The 19,675-nt window shown below is 38.4% G+C and overlaps 1 protein-coding gene across 1 annotated transcript in view; it reads left to right on the forward strand.

Annotated features, from left to right (window-relative positions):
- The window catches only part of LOC136873911 (motile sperm domain-containing protein 2), a 234,990-nt gene that overhangs the window by 59,691 nt on the left and 155,624 nt on the right, over nucleotides 1–19,675 (forward strand). The window contains exon 3 of the mRNA XM_067147242.2: nucleotides 5,209–5,386. Within this exon, the coding sequence (XP_067003343.2) occupies nucleotides 5,209–5,386 (178 nt within the window). The remainder of the gene's footprint in view (nucleotides 1–5,208; nucleotides 5,387–19,675) is intronic.

Consider the following 19,675-nt stretch of genomic DNA (forward strand, 5'->3'; position numbering starts at 1 on the left):
TTTATTGGCTACCTTAAAGTTACACACCAAATCAAAGAAGCCTGTGATAGGCTCAAAATTAATTACAGAAATTAGGGATTGGCTGAATTCAAAACTGGCAGAAAGGAAAGATCAGTATTGCCAACCCAAAAATGAACGAACGAAATTTAGTAAAGAGAAACTTATGAATACAAAATTTCTTCAAAAAGGTTCCTTCACTTCGCACCAGGGTGCATGATCATAGTTTTTTAGCGGTGACATCTATGAGAGAATGTCTAAACTTCTTGATGAATGGAAAACAGAAACAAGTAGAAATTTACACAGTTCTTCACAATAACAAAATTACGTCCAGTTACTGTAGTGACATCTTCTGAGTAAAGGTTTAAGTAGGTCTAGTCTCAAGTCCACTGTTCCTCCTGTAGAGGAGTTCTAATAGGTGCAACATTTAAATACGTGGCGTTGGGGTGTACCTCCCGGTACAATTTGAAAAAAACTTTTGTTTCGGTGGAGATTGGGCAATCAAGAAGTTACTTCAAAATGCCATGATAAACTCTAGGTATATAAAGTTCCTGGAAAATATTTATGATCAAGCAACAATGGTAGTCAGAGTGGATGAACACCACATCACCAATAAAATCCCAGTTGGCAAAGGAGTTCGACAAGGTGACACAATCTCTCGTACAGCTATCAGTTTAAGGGGTAACAATGACCATCTGCACAATTTTTAGATTTAGTTTCCTGAGAGTCCTAAGTTTAACCCACTAGCCCAAAATCAAGATTGCGGCACAATCTGCCAGACAAGCTAGAAAATTGAAATTAGCCAAAATTATACATTTTAGCTGGTAACAGATAAAACTTCCAAGATCTTTAAGTTTTTCACTTTTTATCCCTGAAGAATATTGAAATATGGAGGCAATTTTAATGACTGTGCAGACCTTTGTTTCGAGGTAGTTTGTGGCTAAACGGTAAGTCCTATCACAAAATGGATGGCACAATTTCTGTTCAATATGGAGTGATCTACAACGTTGGTCCAATGAAGCTTCATCGTATCTCTATTTCTTATATGTTAGATTTGTCTCTCTTTCTCGATAATACCTACATTTTGCTTTCTGCACGTTTATAATTCATAGTTAGAAACACTTATACAAAAGGTAGAATATTCTAATTCTACACAAACATTGGCCCACCCAGTATTCATATGTGAGCCAAATTCTATGCTCATAGCTGTCATATTAGTACCCAGAAGTAATGCTCTGTTAGAAAACCTTACCCAAATTTCACCCTATTCAACGTTTCTAACCCAATTTTACCCATAAATAGATGAGAAAGGAGAAGATATATTATAACCAGCCATTTAGACCGCTAAATGAGGCGTCTTGTGGTGCAATCCGGTTGTTATGATGTATCGTTTAGCAGCAGTTAGTCTGTAAATAAAGGTTTGCAATATTGTAAACATGCATATACTTCGTATGTCTATCTGTATATATTCATTGAAGTCAATTTGTAGCGATGTAGAAAGGGTTTCTGCCATTATACATAAAATTATACAAATCGATAGCGACTCTCAGCAAGAGGGCGTCTGTTAGTGTAACCATTACTCTCCACATTGACATTGACTGGCAGTAGGAATGGGATCCTTCTCTAACCCCTGTGTAACTGGCATTAGTAAGGAGGGACTACCATTGTAGTGAATAATTCCCATCTTGATTTGACTGGCAGAAGTCAAGGGAGCATGCAGTTTTGTTGAAAACTTCCCTAACTGACTGACTGGGAATAGGCAAGTGTGCCCGCCATTGTAAACAAATTTACCCATCTAAAATGTGACTGGCATTAGACATGGTGGCCTGATATAGGAATCTCACCAACACGGTATAACTGACATTAAGAAGAGAGGCCTGTCATTATAATAACAGCACAACTCAATTTTGACTGGCAGTAGGGAATGTGCCTGTTATTAAAATAAAAACTCCTCAACTGTAATCTGTCTGGAAGTAGGAAAGGGGGCCTGTCATTGCAATGAAAACTCCCCGAATTGATTGTGACCGTGCTGTAGGTAATGGGGCCTGCCATTACAATGAAAATTTCCCTCCGCGATTGTGAATGGCAGTAGGCAAGTGAGCCTACCGTTGACATAACAGCTTCGCAACTTGCACTTTAAATTGGAAACAACGTATTCCCCGTGCAGTTTCTGGATAACACTAAGGCCCGGTTTCTTCAACTCTATGTTAAATTTTGCTTAACAAATGTTAACTAACAATTGTTATTAATTTAACACTTCGTTTAAAAGTACCCTGTTTCACGAACATATTTCCAACATTTGTTACGAAACAATTGTTAAAGACAAATTAACACATTTCCGTAAGATTTCTGAACGCGTTTGGCAGTGAGCGTCTTTTGTTTCTTTACTTATAGCGCTCCTAGTGGCGTGTTGAAATAGTATTTTATCACACAGACACATGGTTGACATTATTATAGGTTATGGTTAGCGGAGATCACTAAGAAGTAAACATGTCAAGGAAGAGGCAACAACAGCGTTATTATGATGAATGCGAGACAAATGTTGTTATAGTTTTAATTTAAAATTATGCGAGTGTGCTTAAAAAATGAAATAACGGACTGTTATATCACAACATTCGATATAGCCTATTCTTGTAGGAGTGCAATCTAAGGCTCCTACATCACCGGGAAAATGTGATAATTGATATGTTTTGAATGATTTTTGGGCATTCTTTTATTGCGGGGAAAATCATGTAATGCCTTGTTAATGCTGCAATGGCAGCAAGAATTCTTTGTAGAATTCTACACACTCTTTTCTTGCCCTCGTGAACATAGTCGCCTACAATTAGGCCTTTTTTTCTTTAAAAAAAATACTATTTTTTCCGGACGTCAACCTATGAAGATCTTTTGCCCCTACAATTAGTCCTACACGGAAAGTGTCTCGAGGTCAGATGTCATTACAAACATTTCAGGTCCACAACCTAATAACTTCTGAAAAATTGATAAATCCCCAATTCCAATGCAAGGCGTATATACTTAGGAGTTGTGGCATAGTGGTCATCGTACTTGTCTGCGAGCGTCGTAGACGTGAGTTCGAGTCTCGTTTCAGGGAACGTTATTTAAAATTTGGAAAAAAATATTACCGTACGCAAATTGCAGTACCGGTACACTTTGTTTTCTACCTGAAATTAATATAGGTCTAAACGTTCTCACAGTTACTGCTGGATCTCTTTCTCTGTATATATTAATTTCTTCTCAATCTGTTTATCCTCCAGGGTCGGTTTTTCCCTCGGACTCAATGAGGGATCCCACCTCTACCGCCTTAAGGGCAGTGTCCTGGAGCTTCAGACTTTGGGTCGGGGGATACAATTGGGGAGAATGATCAGTACCTCCCCAGACGGCCTCACCTGCTATGCTGAACAGGGGCCTTGTGGAGGGATGGAAAGAAGATTGGATGGGACAGGGAAGGAAGCGGCCGTGGCCTTAAGTTAGGTACCATCCCGGCATTTGCCTGGAGGAGAAGTGGGAACCCACGGAAAACCACTTCGAGGATGGCTGAGGTGGGAATCTAACCCTCCTCTACTCAGTTGACCTCCCGAGGCTGAGTGGATCCCGTTCCAGCCCTCATACCACTTTTCAAATTTCGTGGCAGAGCCAGGAATCGAACCCGGGCCTCCGGGGGGTGGCAGCTAATCACGCTAACCACTACACCACAGAGGCGGACTATATTAATTTGAGGTTGGAAATAAAGTTCCACTGCAATTTGATCATTACTTTTATTCGCATTTTTACCTTCTCATTCCCTGAAATAATTAATTAAATTTGTATATAAAAAAGTGATCTAAGGCGGGACTCGAACTCTCATCGTCGTGGTTCGTAGCCAACTACGATGACCACTCGGCCACTGCTACTCTTGACTAGTGCGCAACTTTTCAAGTATATACGCGGTGCTTTACAATCGGGAATTCGTAATTTTTTTCGGAAATTATTAGGTTGCGGACCTAACAAGTTCAAGTTAAATGTTTTCGCATTTTAGTGTTCTATCCCTTCCACGTTGTCCGAAGCGGATCCTGCCTCATGACATTTGTACTCATTTATTTCGAAACGAAACTGTACGGTATTGACCCAAACCCTTCTACACGAGTTACTGTTGAGTGTCCCCCAACAGGTACATTATGCTAGTTGAAATCGATTGGACGCAGGGTCTGACCCATCCTTGTAAAATCTATAAGCAACTGCTGCACTGGAGAGATTGGTAAGTTGCAATCTGTTGGAAACTCTAACCTATATCGTCTAGTACCTTGTTCATTATGGCTTCGGTAATTAGAAATCTTTCTTCTGACAACTCTAAAAGGTCGTTATTTCTTAGTATGGGTCGTCTTTTGCCTTCTTCAGTTTATAAATAGTCCTCATACAGCAGTAAAGCTTCAAACTTACGTCTTCTACATGTCTCCATTTTGAAATTTTAGCAACTGTTAAGAGGTTTAACACAGGGGTGCTGCTAGGTTAATTTAACACAAGATTTAACAATTGTTAGAGTTAACAATTCTTGATGAGACGACCATTTTGTTAAATTGTGTGTTAAGTCTCCTTAACAACAGTGTCAACACTTAACATTCGTTGAAGAAACCGGGCCTAAGATACATGCAATTTAAAAAATCGTATTCACAGCATGTACAGTCATTTACTTCGATATCCATATGCAGTGTAGAATACCATAGCGAAGCACAGGTATATTTGCTATTCCATATTATTGTTAGCAGCAGCAGCTGTGTCTAGCTCCTTGGCTGAATAGTCAATTTACTGGTCTTCGATTGAGAGGACTTCAGATTCAGTTCCCTACTGGGAAGAGGATTTTAACTGTGTTTGGTTAATTCCTCTTGCTCGGGGACTTGTATTTTTGTTTGTCTTAATACACTCCTATTCATTTACAAATAACACCCTATACTACTAACCTCACAGAAACATGCAATAGGGAATATATCCCTCCATATAGGGTTAGCATTAGGAAGGGCATCTGGCCATAAAACTGAGCCAAATCCTTATCAAATGTCAATCCCAATAAAAATTGGGGAAAAGGCCAAAATGTTGCTGTGGTGGTTATCATTTTTCTTAGTGTTTCAACAAGTGAAGAGGAAACAGAAGCAAGAATTACCTTCATTTACTGCCTTGCTGTTGTGCTGTGCATTCTGTATAATCTGTTGTAAAGCTGTGCAATGTGATGTGTTTCAGATATAACTGAGAATAATGTAAAAAGGGAATATTTAGAAGATGGCAGTTTATTTGTTCACAACCGTGATAAAGATGGAAGAAGTCTTCTAATCTTTAATTGCAAAAAACATGTGAAAGGTCAAAAGGACTTCGAGGAACTTAAGAGATGTGTGGTATACTGGTTTGAAAGGCTTGAACGGTAAGTTACACAATTCCTACATAATTCCAAATATTTCTTTCTAAATTAGACCAATAATTATATGAAAAGGAAGAAATGTACTCTGTCCTTGGTTTGCTACGATTTTTTGGGTAATTTTGCTGCTGACTTAACCAATCAATTTATAGTTCTATGAAACCATGTAATGCCTGGTAATGGTATAGGGGTTAAATCCCAATAAAAAATTTTACTATGTTGAAGCAGTGAAACATATAGAGTTGAAGTTTCAGAATTACCAGTTTCACCCAGTTTACAGTTAGTAGTAATCTTGGAAGTTTGTTGGTTGATCTTGCACTTGAAGAAAAGCATATCAAATGATTTCTTATGTGAAGATCATTACAAGGACAATCTTTTATCAGAAATGTTGAATTATTGTTTTACAACGATTTCTAGGGTAAGTTACTTAAATTCCACAGTAATCCTTAATAAGTAAATAGTTCTCTTAGCAAACATTTGTGTGAATAATAAAATCATCACTTTCCTGGGATAAACATTGGGACACCCACTTGCTTCTTCATAAAGGGGAAAGGCTCTCTCAGTGTCAGGATTGCAACAAACTATTCGCTAGGCGAAGTGACCTTCGGCTACATATAAAGATACATACTGGAGAGAAGCCCTTCTACTGGACAAAGGACAACCTGCACTCTTCGTTTGATGTTGCGTAGGATATGATCTATATTTCACTCAAACCTGGTGGAAGGTGTACGTAAAACGTGACCCAGTTTTATGGAGACAATCGTAAAGGAAGACATTTATTACTTTAAACTTACATCTTTTCACGGTTTCTTGCTTGTGGAGTATATCCTTTACCCGAGAGGACTAGAAGTGTATATAGTATTTAATTTTTTCGTGTGGTGTAGATTATTGATAGTTGAAAAGTTTAGTATGATTAACTTTTATACATGTCGCCTGTTATGTGATTGTCATATATTGTAGTATTCCGTTGCCTCATTCAGAAAATCAAGTCGACACGGCAGTGAAGATCATGTGGCTCGTTTTAAATTCTTTTCTGGATAACAGCGCATGACAAGAATATTTCATTCATAAGTTATATGGTCACATACACATGTTCACAATATGGCTAATAATCTTTCCGACGAACAACAATCACACGGTGTACAGTGCACGCACTGTGGAAAATATTATCGATCTGATAGGGGCGTAAGCATACATGTTAGCAGAGCTCACCCTGCAGTCCACAGAGATACCCTGGTCAAGAAGCAGGGTAAAATCAGCATTTTACGAAATTCCCCAGAGAATCGTCAGTCCAATGAAACCACAACCAATACCGCTACTACTCCAGCTCCGAATATGGACGAGTACAACCGCGATCTGATTAAATGGAAGTCAAAGTTTTCCGAAAACCTAACAGACGACCACTTCGACGAGGCTGTTAATGACTTTGTCCAATTCTTAGCTTCAGTACCACATATTCTTCCCGGGCCGAAACACCCCGCCCAGAAATATTATGAACTGAGAAGAAAAGGCCAACTTAATTCTGCCCAACGTTCATAGAGGACCTCTTCAAACCCTGAAAGATCAACGAAAAGGGGAAGAGAGAAGAGAAGAAGGAAGTACATGTATGAATCCACTCAGTTCTACTATTACAATCAGCGGCGAAAAGCCATACGCAATGTGTTCACAAACGAACAACCCATTTGCAGCCTGAAAGATGATGTATTGCACACATTCTTTTTGGACATATTTTCTAGACCAAACAACCACAAAAGACCAGAATACCCTCAAAAAGGCACTGAGAGTGAAATCGTGGAGACTAACGACCTATACAATCCGGTCATATCTAAAGAAGACATTATTCAGGCAACACAGAAAATCAAGATAGACACCGCAAGTGGTCCTGACCACATAATCGTTTGAGCTATTAAAACGGCACGATTTCAGAGATAATCGCAATCATCGCCACTAGAATGCTAACAACAGGGTTAGTACAATCGACTTTCAAGAAAGCCCGTACAATTCTGGTTCATAAAGGAGGTGACGTAAATGATCCCAGTAACTGGCGTCCAATTACTATATGCTCGGGTATTAGACGAGTCATCGAGAAAGTTCTTGATAAACACTTCGAAACTACATTGTGTTTCATGACAATCAAAGGGGTTTCACCAATACACCCGGTACTTACACAAATACTTCAATTTCGGAAGCCGCTTTACAGCACACTAGGCAAGAAAAGTACGATGCATGCATTATATTTCTCGACGTTCGCAAAGCTTTTGATAACGTTGGACATGCGCACCTCCAGAGCACACTGGAGTCGGTCGGAGTGCCCAAAAAACTGACGAGACTGATAATTGCTCTACAAGAGGGAAACGTAACACAAATACAGACACGAAAACTGGGAACAAAACCCATCAAAATTAATCGCGGTGTGCTTCAAGTCTCCACTTTGTCACCGGCATTATTTAACATTGCTACCAATCATATTGTGGAAGAACTATCTGAAGATTCTTTAGCAAGGAATTACGGTTACTCGATTGCAAACGAGGAGCCTAACCTCACTATAATGTGTTTCGCCGACGATACGGTAATATTTGGGAAAAACACTGAATCTGCTGCCGATCTAGCCAGGATCGCCATAGAAAGATTTAAGGAACTCGGCCTGGACATCAACGCTTCAAAATCAGCTTGTCTTTCTATCAAGAAAGGTCGGCTAATGGAGGAGAATATCATCATTAATGACGACTGAAATTAAATCACAGTGCAACGGAAGTGCGATTCGTTACTTAGTTGTGAATTTCATCAATGAACTTTAACTGGATCCACAAGCCATTCTCGACAAGACGCGAAACAAGATTGACACCCTTATTAGCTCACCATTGCTGCAATCTGACTAGAAATTTTCAATTTTAAATAGTTCAATATCACCTACTCTTATTTAGCCACTCCATGTTACTCCCCTAAACAAGATACCTCAAACTTTTCTATCAGATGTGGATAAAATATTAAAGAGTGGAACTAAAGAATGATTACAACTACCAGCAGACGTTCCGGATCACATGGTATACACCGAAAGGAAGTATAAAGGCCTCGGCTTGTTTCGCGCCACTTGGGAAGCCAAACTACAGCATATTAACATCTGTAATAAATTATCGCTTGCAAATAACGGCTACATTAATGCAACTAGGAACTTGGAACAAGAACTTACAATTTGTTTGCAAGATCTAGGCATAGAAATGAATGATCGAGTTATGTCCAAAAATAGCCATCTTCCCAATGAAAGGAAGGGCCGACAGATCCTACAAGACAGAGAAGTTCAGTCATGGATGAAGTTGCCACACAAAGGAAAGGGCGTTAGACTCTTCCAGGAATACACGCTAGGGAAAAAATGGATAAGAGATCACCGAGGCTTATCCTGTGCGGAATGGAGAGAGGCCATCAAGATAACAGCGAATGTGTGCGCCGTTCGCTCTGTGCCAGGAAGGTCTCAGGACAACACCCTCTGTCGGCGTTGCCACAGAGAGCACGAAACTCTTGCCCATGTCCTGGGAGCCTGCCCTCATGGGGAGGTATTGAGAAATTCCCGCCATCATACAATGACACATGATTGCGACCTCTCTGAGGGATCACGGTTTCACGGTGCACGAAGAGGTCTCTGGCCTAGCTACCAACGGGAGTAACAGGCGTATTGACATGATAGCCTTTCAACCAGCTAGCAAGCAAGGACTAATCTTAGATCCCACGATACGCTTCAAGTCGCACGTTGGCCAGGCCGAAGAGGGTGGACGCCGAAAAGAAGTCATTTTACCAGCCAACTGTAAACTAATTTATTGTACAGCTATGGGACTCTCTCGGTCTCAGCCGGACACGACTTCATGACATCACTATCGCCGCAATACGAGGTTCAGTGACCATACTCCGTAATCATCTATATAACATCTGAAGAACTGTATTGCAAATTTATTCCTGAGCCTTGTGGTGAATTTTCTACCTGGCCCACTAACAAAGTCAACAGTAACTTAGAAGACAAAATACTGTGTAGTTGACATACTTTGTCCTTGTGGCAGCCTCCGCATGGGGGAAGTTGTAATAATAATAATAATAATAATAATAATAATAATAATAAAACTCTCAAATTAAGATATCTCCCACTGTTGGATTGTTCTAGTATTTTACTAGCTGAATAGTGTTGTTTTTAGGCGCTGACTTTCGGCTCTAATCTCAATGATGGTCCGAATCCCAACACACTTAAAAGACATTTGCTTGTTTGAGGGCAAATTTTCTCACTATCCATTGCCTCTTAAATTGGACGATAGTAATAGTAGGGCAGACTCTGCTGTAGGGCTTCAGTTAACAAATGACAGTAGTTTTCTTACAATACAGAAGATGCCTTGTGAACTATTTTGAATGCATTTGACCAAGCATGTTGTATTGTCACGTTATAACTTACATTAAGAAAACACAAATTCTTTGCCACTCTACTATTCTTGAACTGTAACATCCGTAAGTGATTACCTACTATTATTTTTAAGAAGGCTGAGGTATTACTGTTACTGTTTCAGAGTCCTTAGCGGTCTGTAGTTCAAGATGTTGGACATAGTCTTACAGATGTTACTGTTCAAGAATAGTCTATTTTAGGCACACTATTAATATGCACAAACCTTCCAAGTAGAAACACTGAGAAGTAGTTAAGATTGCATGCAGTTTGAGAGAATAAATAGGTTTAGACCACCGATTAAAAAAATTAAAAATATTACACTTATTAGCTTGAGGCCCCAAAGCCTTTTCATAGCTTCCTTAAGGCAGGTAGAGATCATTCCGGCTAGCCATAGCGACTAGGCCGAAAGCTGCAAAACACACGTCCATTTTGGATGGTGACTTAATGCCAACTCATTGTCCACAGAGAGGAGCGCCAACCAACGCACTAAAACAGTTGACAATCACGAGGTGGAGTCACGGAATGAAAGCTGTAGAAATTACACCACGTCGACCAATCAAGATTTTAGATGTATATCAATTAGCCAATTACGGCCAATAGCTGTCTTGCAGTTTATGGCGTGTTGTTAAATGATACATTTTAAATTCCTCACATACTGATATGTCATAGTTGGTGATGATACGAATGTCCCTTCAGTTATAACGCCACAGTAGGAAAGAACAAGAAAATTACAGAAAAATTATCATTAGGCTCTGAAACAAGAAGCTTTGATGGATTTGATTAACTAGCTTTGCTTCAGAGTTTGTGGTTCTACCATCATAGAAACGATTCAGCAACAGTGGTGGAATCAGAAGTCAAGTCTTACACTTACTGTTGGCTTAATGCCTATGGTGGTGATCTATAGCTCATTCCATGTTAAGGAAACAGTTTTGCTCTAATGGACTTACAGGGAGTGAACACGATAAATTCCTTGTGATTAAGGAATATTAAAATGCACTTTATATTGTATTATGAAAGAAAGAAAATGGATGAGGCATGTTTTTTGCCTGTGAGTTATTAAAATAATTACTTAAAATTGTCTATTTAATAAATACATTCGTAGGGAGGAAGCACAATGGAGGGAACAGCCATCGCTTTGTTGCCACCTTTCATTTTCCTTTTGAGTTGCTCTCTTGTCGTACCTGTTACGTGTAATCTGTTGCGCTGTGAATCGTCGGCATCTTATCACTGTTGAAAAGTCATCTATTCATTTATGTGTGTGTATTCTAATATTCTTGTACTGGACAGCAGTTGTTACTGAAGATTTATATGCTGTGGTGTGCAGCGATACATCACGGCATGACTCGTACTGATATAGAAATTTGCTATGATGTTTATCTGTGCTTAGTTTTGTTATTTAGCTTTTGTTTCTGTTACCGTGTTTTGGTGGATCAGCAGAGGTGAAAGAAGGTGCGGGCTGGAATGGGTCTAACTACAAGTCCGAAAGATGAATTAAAATTTCAACAAAGGTTATATTTTCAAAACTTAACAGTGGTGACATAGAATTTGAAAACTTAACAAGTCAACAAGAAGTCAAAATCAAGTACACAAAAATTATAAGTATTAGGGGATAATTACAAGATCTGGGCTTCGAGCTCCACAATTACAATCCTTGAGCTATTAGCCCAACTTTACCAAGGTACAAAATTGAACAAAGAGGCAGAAAACCCCATCATGCCAAGGAGCACTTGCCCCTAATTACAATTTTAAGCCTCCTAGAGGAAAGAGCAGACCCGCTGTCAATTTTACAAGGCTATCAAAGGCCACAACAAACTTCACTCCTAACTGCCCTCAAGGCACACATATAATGGTACAGGGGTACCTCGTACCCAGTCTACTGGGTCTTCTCAGAAAGGAAAACAAAACGAGTTAAATAAATGGCCCAAAATACAAACTTGAATGGATGCGATTACTTGCACTCCTACAGTAAAGTTTTTTATTTTAAAACCTATGTGGTGCGAGGCCGAAACACAGGGGCTAATCCTAAGCTAAGGAGGTGACCCGTGTGAGAAAACTTTAATATATTGAGGAAGAGAAGAAATGGTTATAAAAACGTAGTCGCCTCAATTTCAAAATGAAGGGGAGTTTGAGAGTGTAAAGCACTCTCTATCCCCACTTTACAGTAAAAGATTTGTAGATTTTACATAGACAGAAAAGGAATTTACATTTTAAAAGGTAGGTTACATACTAAAGGTTTCGAACCCTCCCCGAGAGTTAAACTGCTGAGCTAGCAAGAAATGAAGATGTTAAACGGCCATTACCTTGCTGAAGAGCTGCTGCTTGAAGAAAGAGGCGCTTCCCGCCCCCTGCTACATATCCACACACTGAGTTAGATGTTATACTAGTGGCCCCGAGACAAGAAAATCAGCAGTTTTTATACCCTCGTGGAGAATTTGAGACCTTTCAAGAATGAGTAGACGCACCCCCTCAATTTTATTGGATCGCTACAAGTTATACATCAACATCGAAGAAGAAAGACACTATTGGTCAAAAATTAATTACAGAAATTAGTGATTGGTTAAATTCAAAACAGGCGGGAAAAAAAGATTAATGTTGCCAACCCACAAACCACAGAACAAAATTTAGTAAAAACAAAACTTAGGAATACAAAATCTCTTCAGGAGAGTACATTCCATTACACCAGAGTGTATTACCATAGTTTTTGGTAGAGACATCTGTTAGAGAATGTCCACACTTCTTGATCCATGAAAAGCAAAAACAAATCAAAAACACTCAGTGACATCTTCTGATAAACCGTAGAATTAGTTCAGTAGTAAAGTTCAGAGCTTCTCCTGTAGAGGAGTTTCAATTGGCGCGAGATATGAACTTGCGTCGTGGAGGTGAACCGCCCGGTACAGTTTCTTAAGCACATTTTATTTTTGCCACATTTTTACCACTTTTTCACAAGTGCATTTAACTGTTACAGTTCTTTTCGTGGACGATATGACTGCACAGTAGTACCCGGCACTGCCTTGCAAATTTATTATATGCAATTAACTGCATCCCCCGCCCCGAGCCTTGAAAAATTGTTTTCTATTTTCTCCCAGTTTTCCTTAAACTTCAAGACTGAGGTTTTGTATGTGCAATAGTTATCCATGTTGCTGTAAAAACCAAAATAAGCCCTGCCCCCGCCCTACAACCCCTGTAGCCTAATTAAGGCCATGGGCGCTTCCTTCCCACTCCTAGCCCTATCCTATGCCGTTATTGCCATAAGACCTGTCTGTGTCGGTGCAGTGTCAAGCCACTAGGAAAAAAAAAAATTCCTGGACATGTAGTCACATTACATAGCACTTCATACAGAGTCAAACTCTTCATCAATGTTTTCCAGCTCCATTGGATCGTCACTACCATCACTTATCAGTGATTGATAAAAATTTGAATATATTGGAGGCAGAAATTGCTGTAAGCTTTGAAGGTCCTTGAACTTCGCTGCCTTAATTTGACGTCCGTTTGGATAGTTAAGAACTGACATTCTAAAAGCTTTGTAAATCGTCCACGATACTTCTGTAAACTATCTCAGGTTTCTCAGTTTCATTGTGTGAATATTTGAATGCTTACCACTCGCTAATCTAAATACCTTTTTTGCTATTGGTTTTACGTCACACCGACACAGATATGTCTTATGGCGACGATGGGACAGGAAGGGGCTAGGACTGGGAAGGAAGCGGCCGTGGCCTTAATTAAAGTACAGCCCCAGCATTTGCCTGGTGTGAAAATGGGAAACCACAGAAGACCATCTTCAGGGCTGCCAACAGTGGGGTTCAAACCTACTATCTCCCGAATACTAAATACCATTGCTTTTCTAATGTTTGCAGGATGTTTGTCAACAGTAACATTACATTTGAGATACTGTTCATTAAAGGAGACAAAGACACAAAATCCTCTTTCTTCATTTTAACAACAATGAATGGGTTCTTCTTCTTGCTTTTTCTTATAAGTTCAGCCCATTTAGCTGGGAGGGCGGGGGTACACAACTTGCGTCTTATGTCCACCACACAAATCTGAATAAATGATGAGCTTTTGATAATGATGTTCTTTCAGTATATCCAAAGCCTTTGAAATGCAGCTTGCTACTTCATCAGCCCCTTCAGAAGAAACGTCCTCAGACCAGACACACATCACTGCCTTCTCATCACTACAACGATGAATACAGAAATTATATGTCCAAAGTTGTTTCTTATAGAAAAACTGTTTCAGTCAAAATATAGGTTGTTGGCAGTGCTTGTTGCAAGTCCATGCACAAAACAAGTGTATCACTACCATCCTGTTTTGACTCATTTGCATTACATTCGAGAGCATTATGTGCAGCTTCAGCTTTCTCAAGATGTAGTTTGATGTCTGCAGACTCTGTGTTATTACTTGCCTTAGCAGAATCACAAATGCTAGATGACCTCAACTGTTTTCCTGTACCAAAATCACATAAGCACTTCACAGGTGGCATGTGCCCCTTTTCCACTGGCCCCCTCAATTATAAAATGATAATATGAGAAAGGAAGTTAGGTGTTAGAGTAAATTAAGTGAGCTCAAAAACAAATAACAGCCAACTTGGAGGGAGTGAAAAAAGTGAACACACAACAATATTTAGAACAGTGTCAAGGAGTCATACAGTTTATCAAAAACATTTTACTGGAAGACAAGCGGAATATTTTACTGTAACAGTGCTGGAAACTTTTTAACAACAACTATTCAGGTGAATAGAAATAGTTTTTAAAGTAGGCTAAATATAAGTGTATCTATTCTGTCTCATTTCACTAACCCATTTAACCACCACATTGTTTTTTAATTTAATTTTAATTCAATTTTATATTTAAATAGTATTTAAGAAGAACAAGGTACCTGATTATAATGTACTTAAAAACTTAGTAATTCACCTAAGCTATGTAACAGCGGAAATGTTCTCAATAAGAACAAAACCTGTACTGTAGTAATCAATTAATTTGCTAAAAAGCAAATAAAAGTATCAAAAAGGTGGAAGATTTTTATTGTTGTAAGTCTCTGTGAATAGGATTTGATACGGAAAATGAAGCCAATTTCTTGCAATCATAGTGATATGTCGGGATGAACATTATGCAATTTTCTTCACAGCGATTTGAATGTGAAAGGCTATTTTGCCCGATTTCAAATTTTACTGAAATCAAGGTATAGTTGGTAAGGGTTATATATTTTAATACTTTTGGGATCCCAGGTAAAGAATTGCAATTCTTTGTTCTTAGGTCTCAATTCTTCTTTTAAGTCTGAATTTTAATTTTTAATTCATATACAGTCGAACCTCCCTTCTGCGGACACAGTTAGTTCAGAGGAAAAATGTCCATTACAAGAGGTGTCCGCTAAAACAAGTTCATAAAAATAATCAAACATTTTAACAGCCAAGAACGTCCACCTTAAATATAAGCATACATATCTTTGTTTTTTATTATTTTAAGTCATTTCTGTGTCAGTATTTCATAGTATTATTATAAATGATTTTACATCATTTACAAACATTACAGCTTCGTGAAGTAATCGTGAAGCTGTGTAAATTTAGCACATGTTTTCTTAACTCTGATATTCTCGAAAACGGAATGAAGTCTGTTAAATGGTTCCATAGTGTTCTCACCATACTCGCGGTCCAGCATGACACACAAATTCTTTATCTGTTTAAGCATATTTAGTCCCTGCTTTATTGGCAGAACTTCTTGTTGTTCTTCTGCCTTACCGTCTTCATCACTTTTCGTTCCTGATTCGGACTTTGTAAAATGATGTTTTATTCAAAATGGTCTTTTTGTACGACTTACGAAGGCTGCTATGGATAGCTAGAAATATTTACGAAGTGCTGTGAATTAAATTAAAGGTGAAAATTTAGCTTAAAAGAATTAAAACCTGTTTATCACAAGAAGAAAATGAATGAGAAGTTGAGGTGCAAACAAACATGGACCTTAACGATACATGCAACACACAATTACTGTATATCTTGATAATACAGAAAGCTTACCGTAAAGTGCGTCCTGGAGTCGGGACTGCCAGTCGCCCTCGAAATCATCACAGCAAGCAATATTCTCTTCTTCGGCTTCAATATCATACGTCAATCCAGCTGTCGTTGCTAAAGTCTGAAGTTCATCATATTCATTTCGAACCTCTACCTCTCCTTGTTCTTCAACTGTAGAATTATCGATGCCGCATTTTGCAAAGCATTTCATGATTATGATTTCGCTGACTGCATTTCAGGCTGCCTTTGTCTACGAAACTGCATCGCCAACATTGATCTTCATCAAATCAAAAGCTGAGTCTGCTTCATCCGTGTGTGCCACTAAAGACCGTAAAACCCTCTTACAACAGTCTAATTTGAATGCTTGAATGATTCCTTGATCCAATGGCTGAAGATGAGAAGTGGTATTGGGTGGAAGGAACAAGAAAGGAACATTTGAAAGCCATATTTCTGGATGACACGTAGCATTATCTAGCAATATGGTCACGTTACGGTTTCTGGCCTTCATCTTTGAATCCAAAGCTAGGAACCAGTTCTCGAATATTGCTGACGTTATCCATGCCCTTTTTATTTGCATGCCATTCAACACCAAGACAATTTAAGTCCATGTTTTTAAAGCACCTGGGTCTTAAGGATTTACTGATTATTAGAGGATTTTCCTTTTCACCGATTGCGTTACAACAAAACATGATGGTGATTCTTTCTTTTGACATTTTCCCACCCGTGCAACTTTCATTCGGCAAAGTTAGTGACTTCTTCGGGATTGCCCTAAAGAACAGACCAGTTTCATCAACATTCAAAATGTCTTTCAGTTCGTAAGTATTCAAAATGTCTGGTAACCTATCTTTCCAAACCGCTACTTCAGTCGCAGACACATCACCACCTTCTCCACTGACTGTTTTGAAACTAACGTTATGACGTTTTCTACAACAATCTAACCAACCATTGCTAGCTACAAAATTCTCAACTTTCAGATTATTTGCGATTTCTCGCTTTTTCTTGTAACATTCGTCCACTCGCACACAGTTTCTTCACTCGAGCACACTTGAATGACTCATATACCGCAACATTCACTTCTGAAAAAACTGACTCCCGCTTTCTTTTCACTCCTCGATTCCTATTTTTCTCCCACTCCTTTAAAATTTCAGTTCTATTCTTCACAATAGTGTTTGAGTTTTCCCGCAGTTGAATTTTTCGGCAAGCTTTCTCACGGAAAGTCCCTTGTCACTTTCTATAATACATTTCTTCTTGCCTTGAGATCTAAACACGATCGTCCCTTGTTACTCATGTTTAACAGACAAATGAAATGCTACGGTATTTCTGTCTCACTAATTAGCACTTGTACTGTCTATTCCTTCTCAAGTTGACTACCTGAGCTCGACCTTATCGGTGACAGTCCGAGTTATGAACAGAATGATGCAAGAAGGAAGAAAATCCCCAGGTAACTTGAGTCAACAGTCTCTGGCACCATTTCTGGGCAATTAGAATTCTCGGAATAGGCCTGTACACCACTAGGTAGAAGTGCATTCCGATGTACCTTCTCTCCCCTTGCACTCGAAATAGTACAAACATTCAAAAGGGATTTCCTTATGTCTGAAGAATGGTTTTAAAGGAAAGGATGACATGTGGTCCGGTGTAATAAATTGTCCTGCAACGTGTAAAGTGTCCGCTTAAGTCAAGTGGACGGGACAAATGGCGATGTCTGGAGTTCGAGGTGTCCAATTAAATAAGGCCAGCTTAACACTCATCTTATGTAAAATAAAATCGGTTCTGAGGAAAATTGTCCGTACAGGGAGGTGTCCGCTGAATAAGGGTGTCCGTTAGGGCAGGTTCGACTGTACTGATTCTTAAAACTTTGTTTTCTAATGCATTTGAGTTGTAAATATTATATGAGAACGTTTTTTGAGTTCACTTATTGCTTATTTATTTAGAGATTATTTATTCATTTAAATTCTACTCCATTAATAGGTTCTTTAAAAGATTATTATTATTATTATTATTATTATTATTATTATTATTATTATTATTATTATTATTATTATTATTATTATTATTATTATTATTATTATTATTATTATTTCCTTTTGAAGTCTTGTTTAAAAATTTATCCTCTTTTCAAATTAATCTCACAAATTATCATTTATGTATTTTGACAGTCCCTTGTTCTCATGAGAATGTGTTCCTTGTTCCCACCTCTTTCATTGTAGTTAAAGCCCTGTGCATTCTTCCACAAACTAGAAACTGGAAACATCATTATGGTAAGTTTTCTGTATATTTTGAGCTTATTTTGATGTCATGTTGGGTGATTTGTTTTGCAACTTGTTGTTCAATTTCTTGTATTGGTTTCTCCGCTAAATAACTCCTGCACCTTACCGCACCAGCATCCTAGGAAAAGCGTAGACCTGATACTGATACCTTGTTATGTATAATTATGTACAATTCTTACCACAGTGTTCTGTTCTTGTTCTGTTCATGTGCTATATCTGAGTTGCTAATCAGCTTTTATCATTGTTGTACGTGGTAGCCTTGTGCTTCTGTATTTTGTCGCATTTCTTCTCAGAAATTATATGTTGTATTTCACACGTTCTACAGCAGGCTGGCTGTATAGGTAGATGACCTGTTACCTATGGTTAGCCATAACTACATGATCAAAGGGAACAGTACTATATAATCTATAGCCCGATTTCAGGGCATAGATAAGCAGCATTTAAATAAGTGATAGAAACAATAAATATAAAAATGTACAGTAGTAAAGCGTATGAATTCATATCAGAATACTGTGTGTCGATGGTGAGATTCTTAAGTGTTTATACACAAAACCAGTGAAGGTACATATAATCATTTCATAACAAGCTCACTACAAATGGTAGTTCAGTCCTCACTGTATTTTCCAACTGCTTTTGTTACAGGATTATTTTGTTGTAAATAGGGAGAACCTTCCACAATTTGTTTATATTTTGAGTGTGTCTATTCTATATTTCTTGTGTGTTGATTGAAGTGCTCATGCACTGATGATGGTCATGTCAGAATATAGTTATTTTAAATTAGTGGAGAAGTTATTGGAGAGCTTAAGTGCAGTTTCTACCTGTTTAATAATTTTCAGAGGGTTAGGTAATGCCCACAGTTGATGTACCAATACACAGCTTTTTGTATACACCCTGGGAGAGGAGACAATTATCACAATGTATCAAAATTAGAGGAATCCATTTGGTGAACTCTGGCACGCAAATTACGGACATTTCAGTTAATCAGTTGAGTATATCATTGGAATGTAACGTCAAGTTATAAACTACCAGTGTCTCCTAGTCTCGAGCTGCTTGAATCACATTGCCCTACTTTGCCATAAAAGCTGGTAATGCTCAACTTCATCCTAAGTATTCCCATATTTCATCCTGTTTCTGTTCATCATTCATACCATCCAGCCATTGTTCTCTCTTGTTTGTACATGCAGCTATTATCTAGACTATAGTGTGTTACATCTCCTACTTCAGTATCAGATTAGAGTACTTACTCTGCCATACAACAAAGTCTGCATTATTTATACATCACACAAAATAGAACTTACCTGTCTTATTATTTTTTAAACTTCTGACATATTTATGTTAACAAAGCCAATTTGGATGGTTCTGAGGGAAAAAGTCCACAAATTAACTAATGTTAATGCACAACTGTGTGATGCAGTGCTTATTAATTTGGAGAACAAAACAGCATGGATACTGTTACAGCTTAAGAGCAAGATGGAAGAAATTAGTTACAATTTAAAAATTTCTCTCCAAGCTTGACCAACAGCACAGTTTCACTAGACAATACAAAAATTCAAATGATTTCCTCTTCTTCCAGGGGTTCGCCTGTGGGTGGGGGCAGTAGAATA

Source organism: Anabrus simplex, chromosome 5 (assembly GCF_040414725.1).
Source record: "Anabrus simplex isolate iqAnaSimp1 chromosome 5, ASM4041472v1, whole genome shotgun sequence".
Taxonomy (NCBI): domain Eukaryota; kingdom Metazoa; phylum Arthropoda; class Insecta; order Orthoptera; family Tettigoniidae; genus Anabrus; species Anabrus simplex.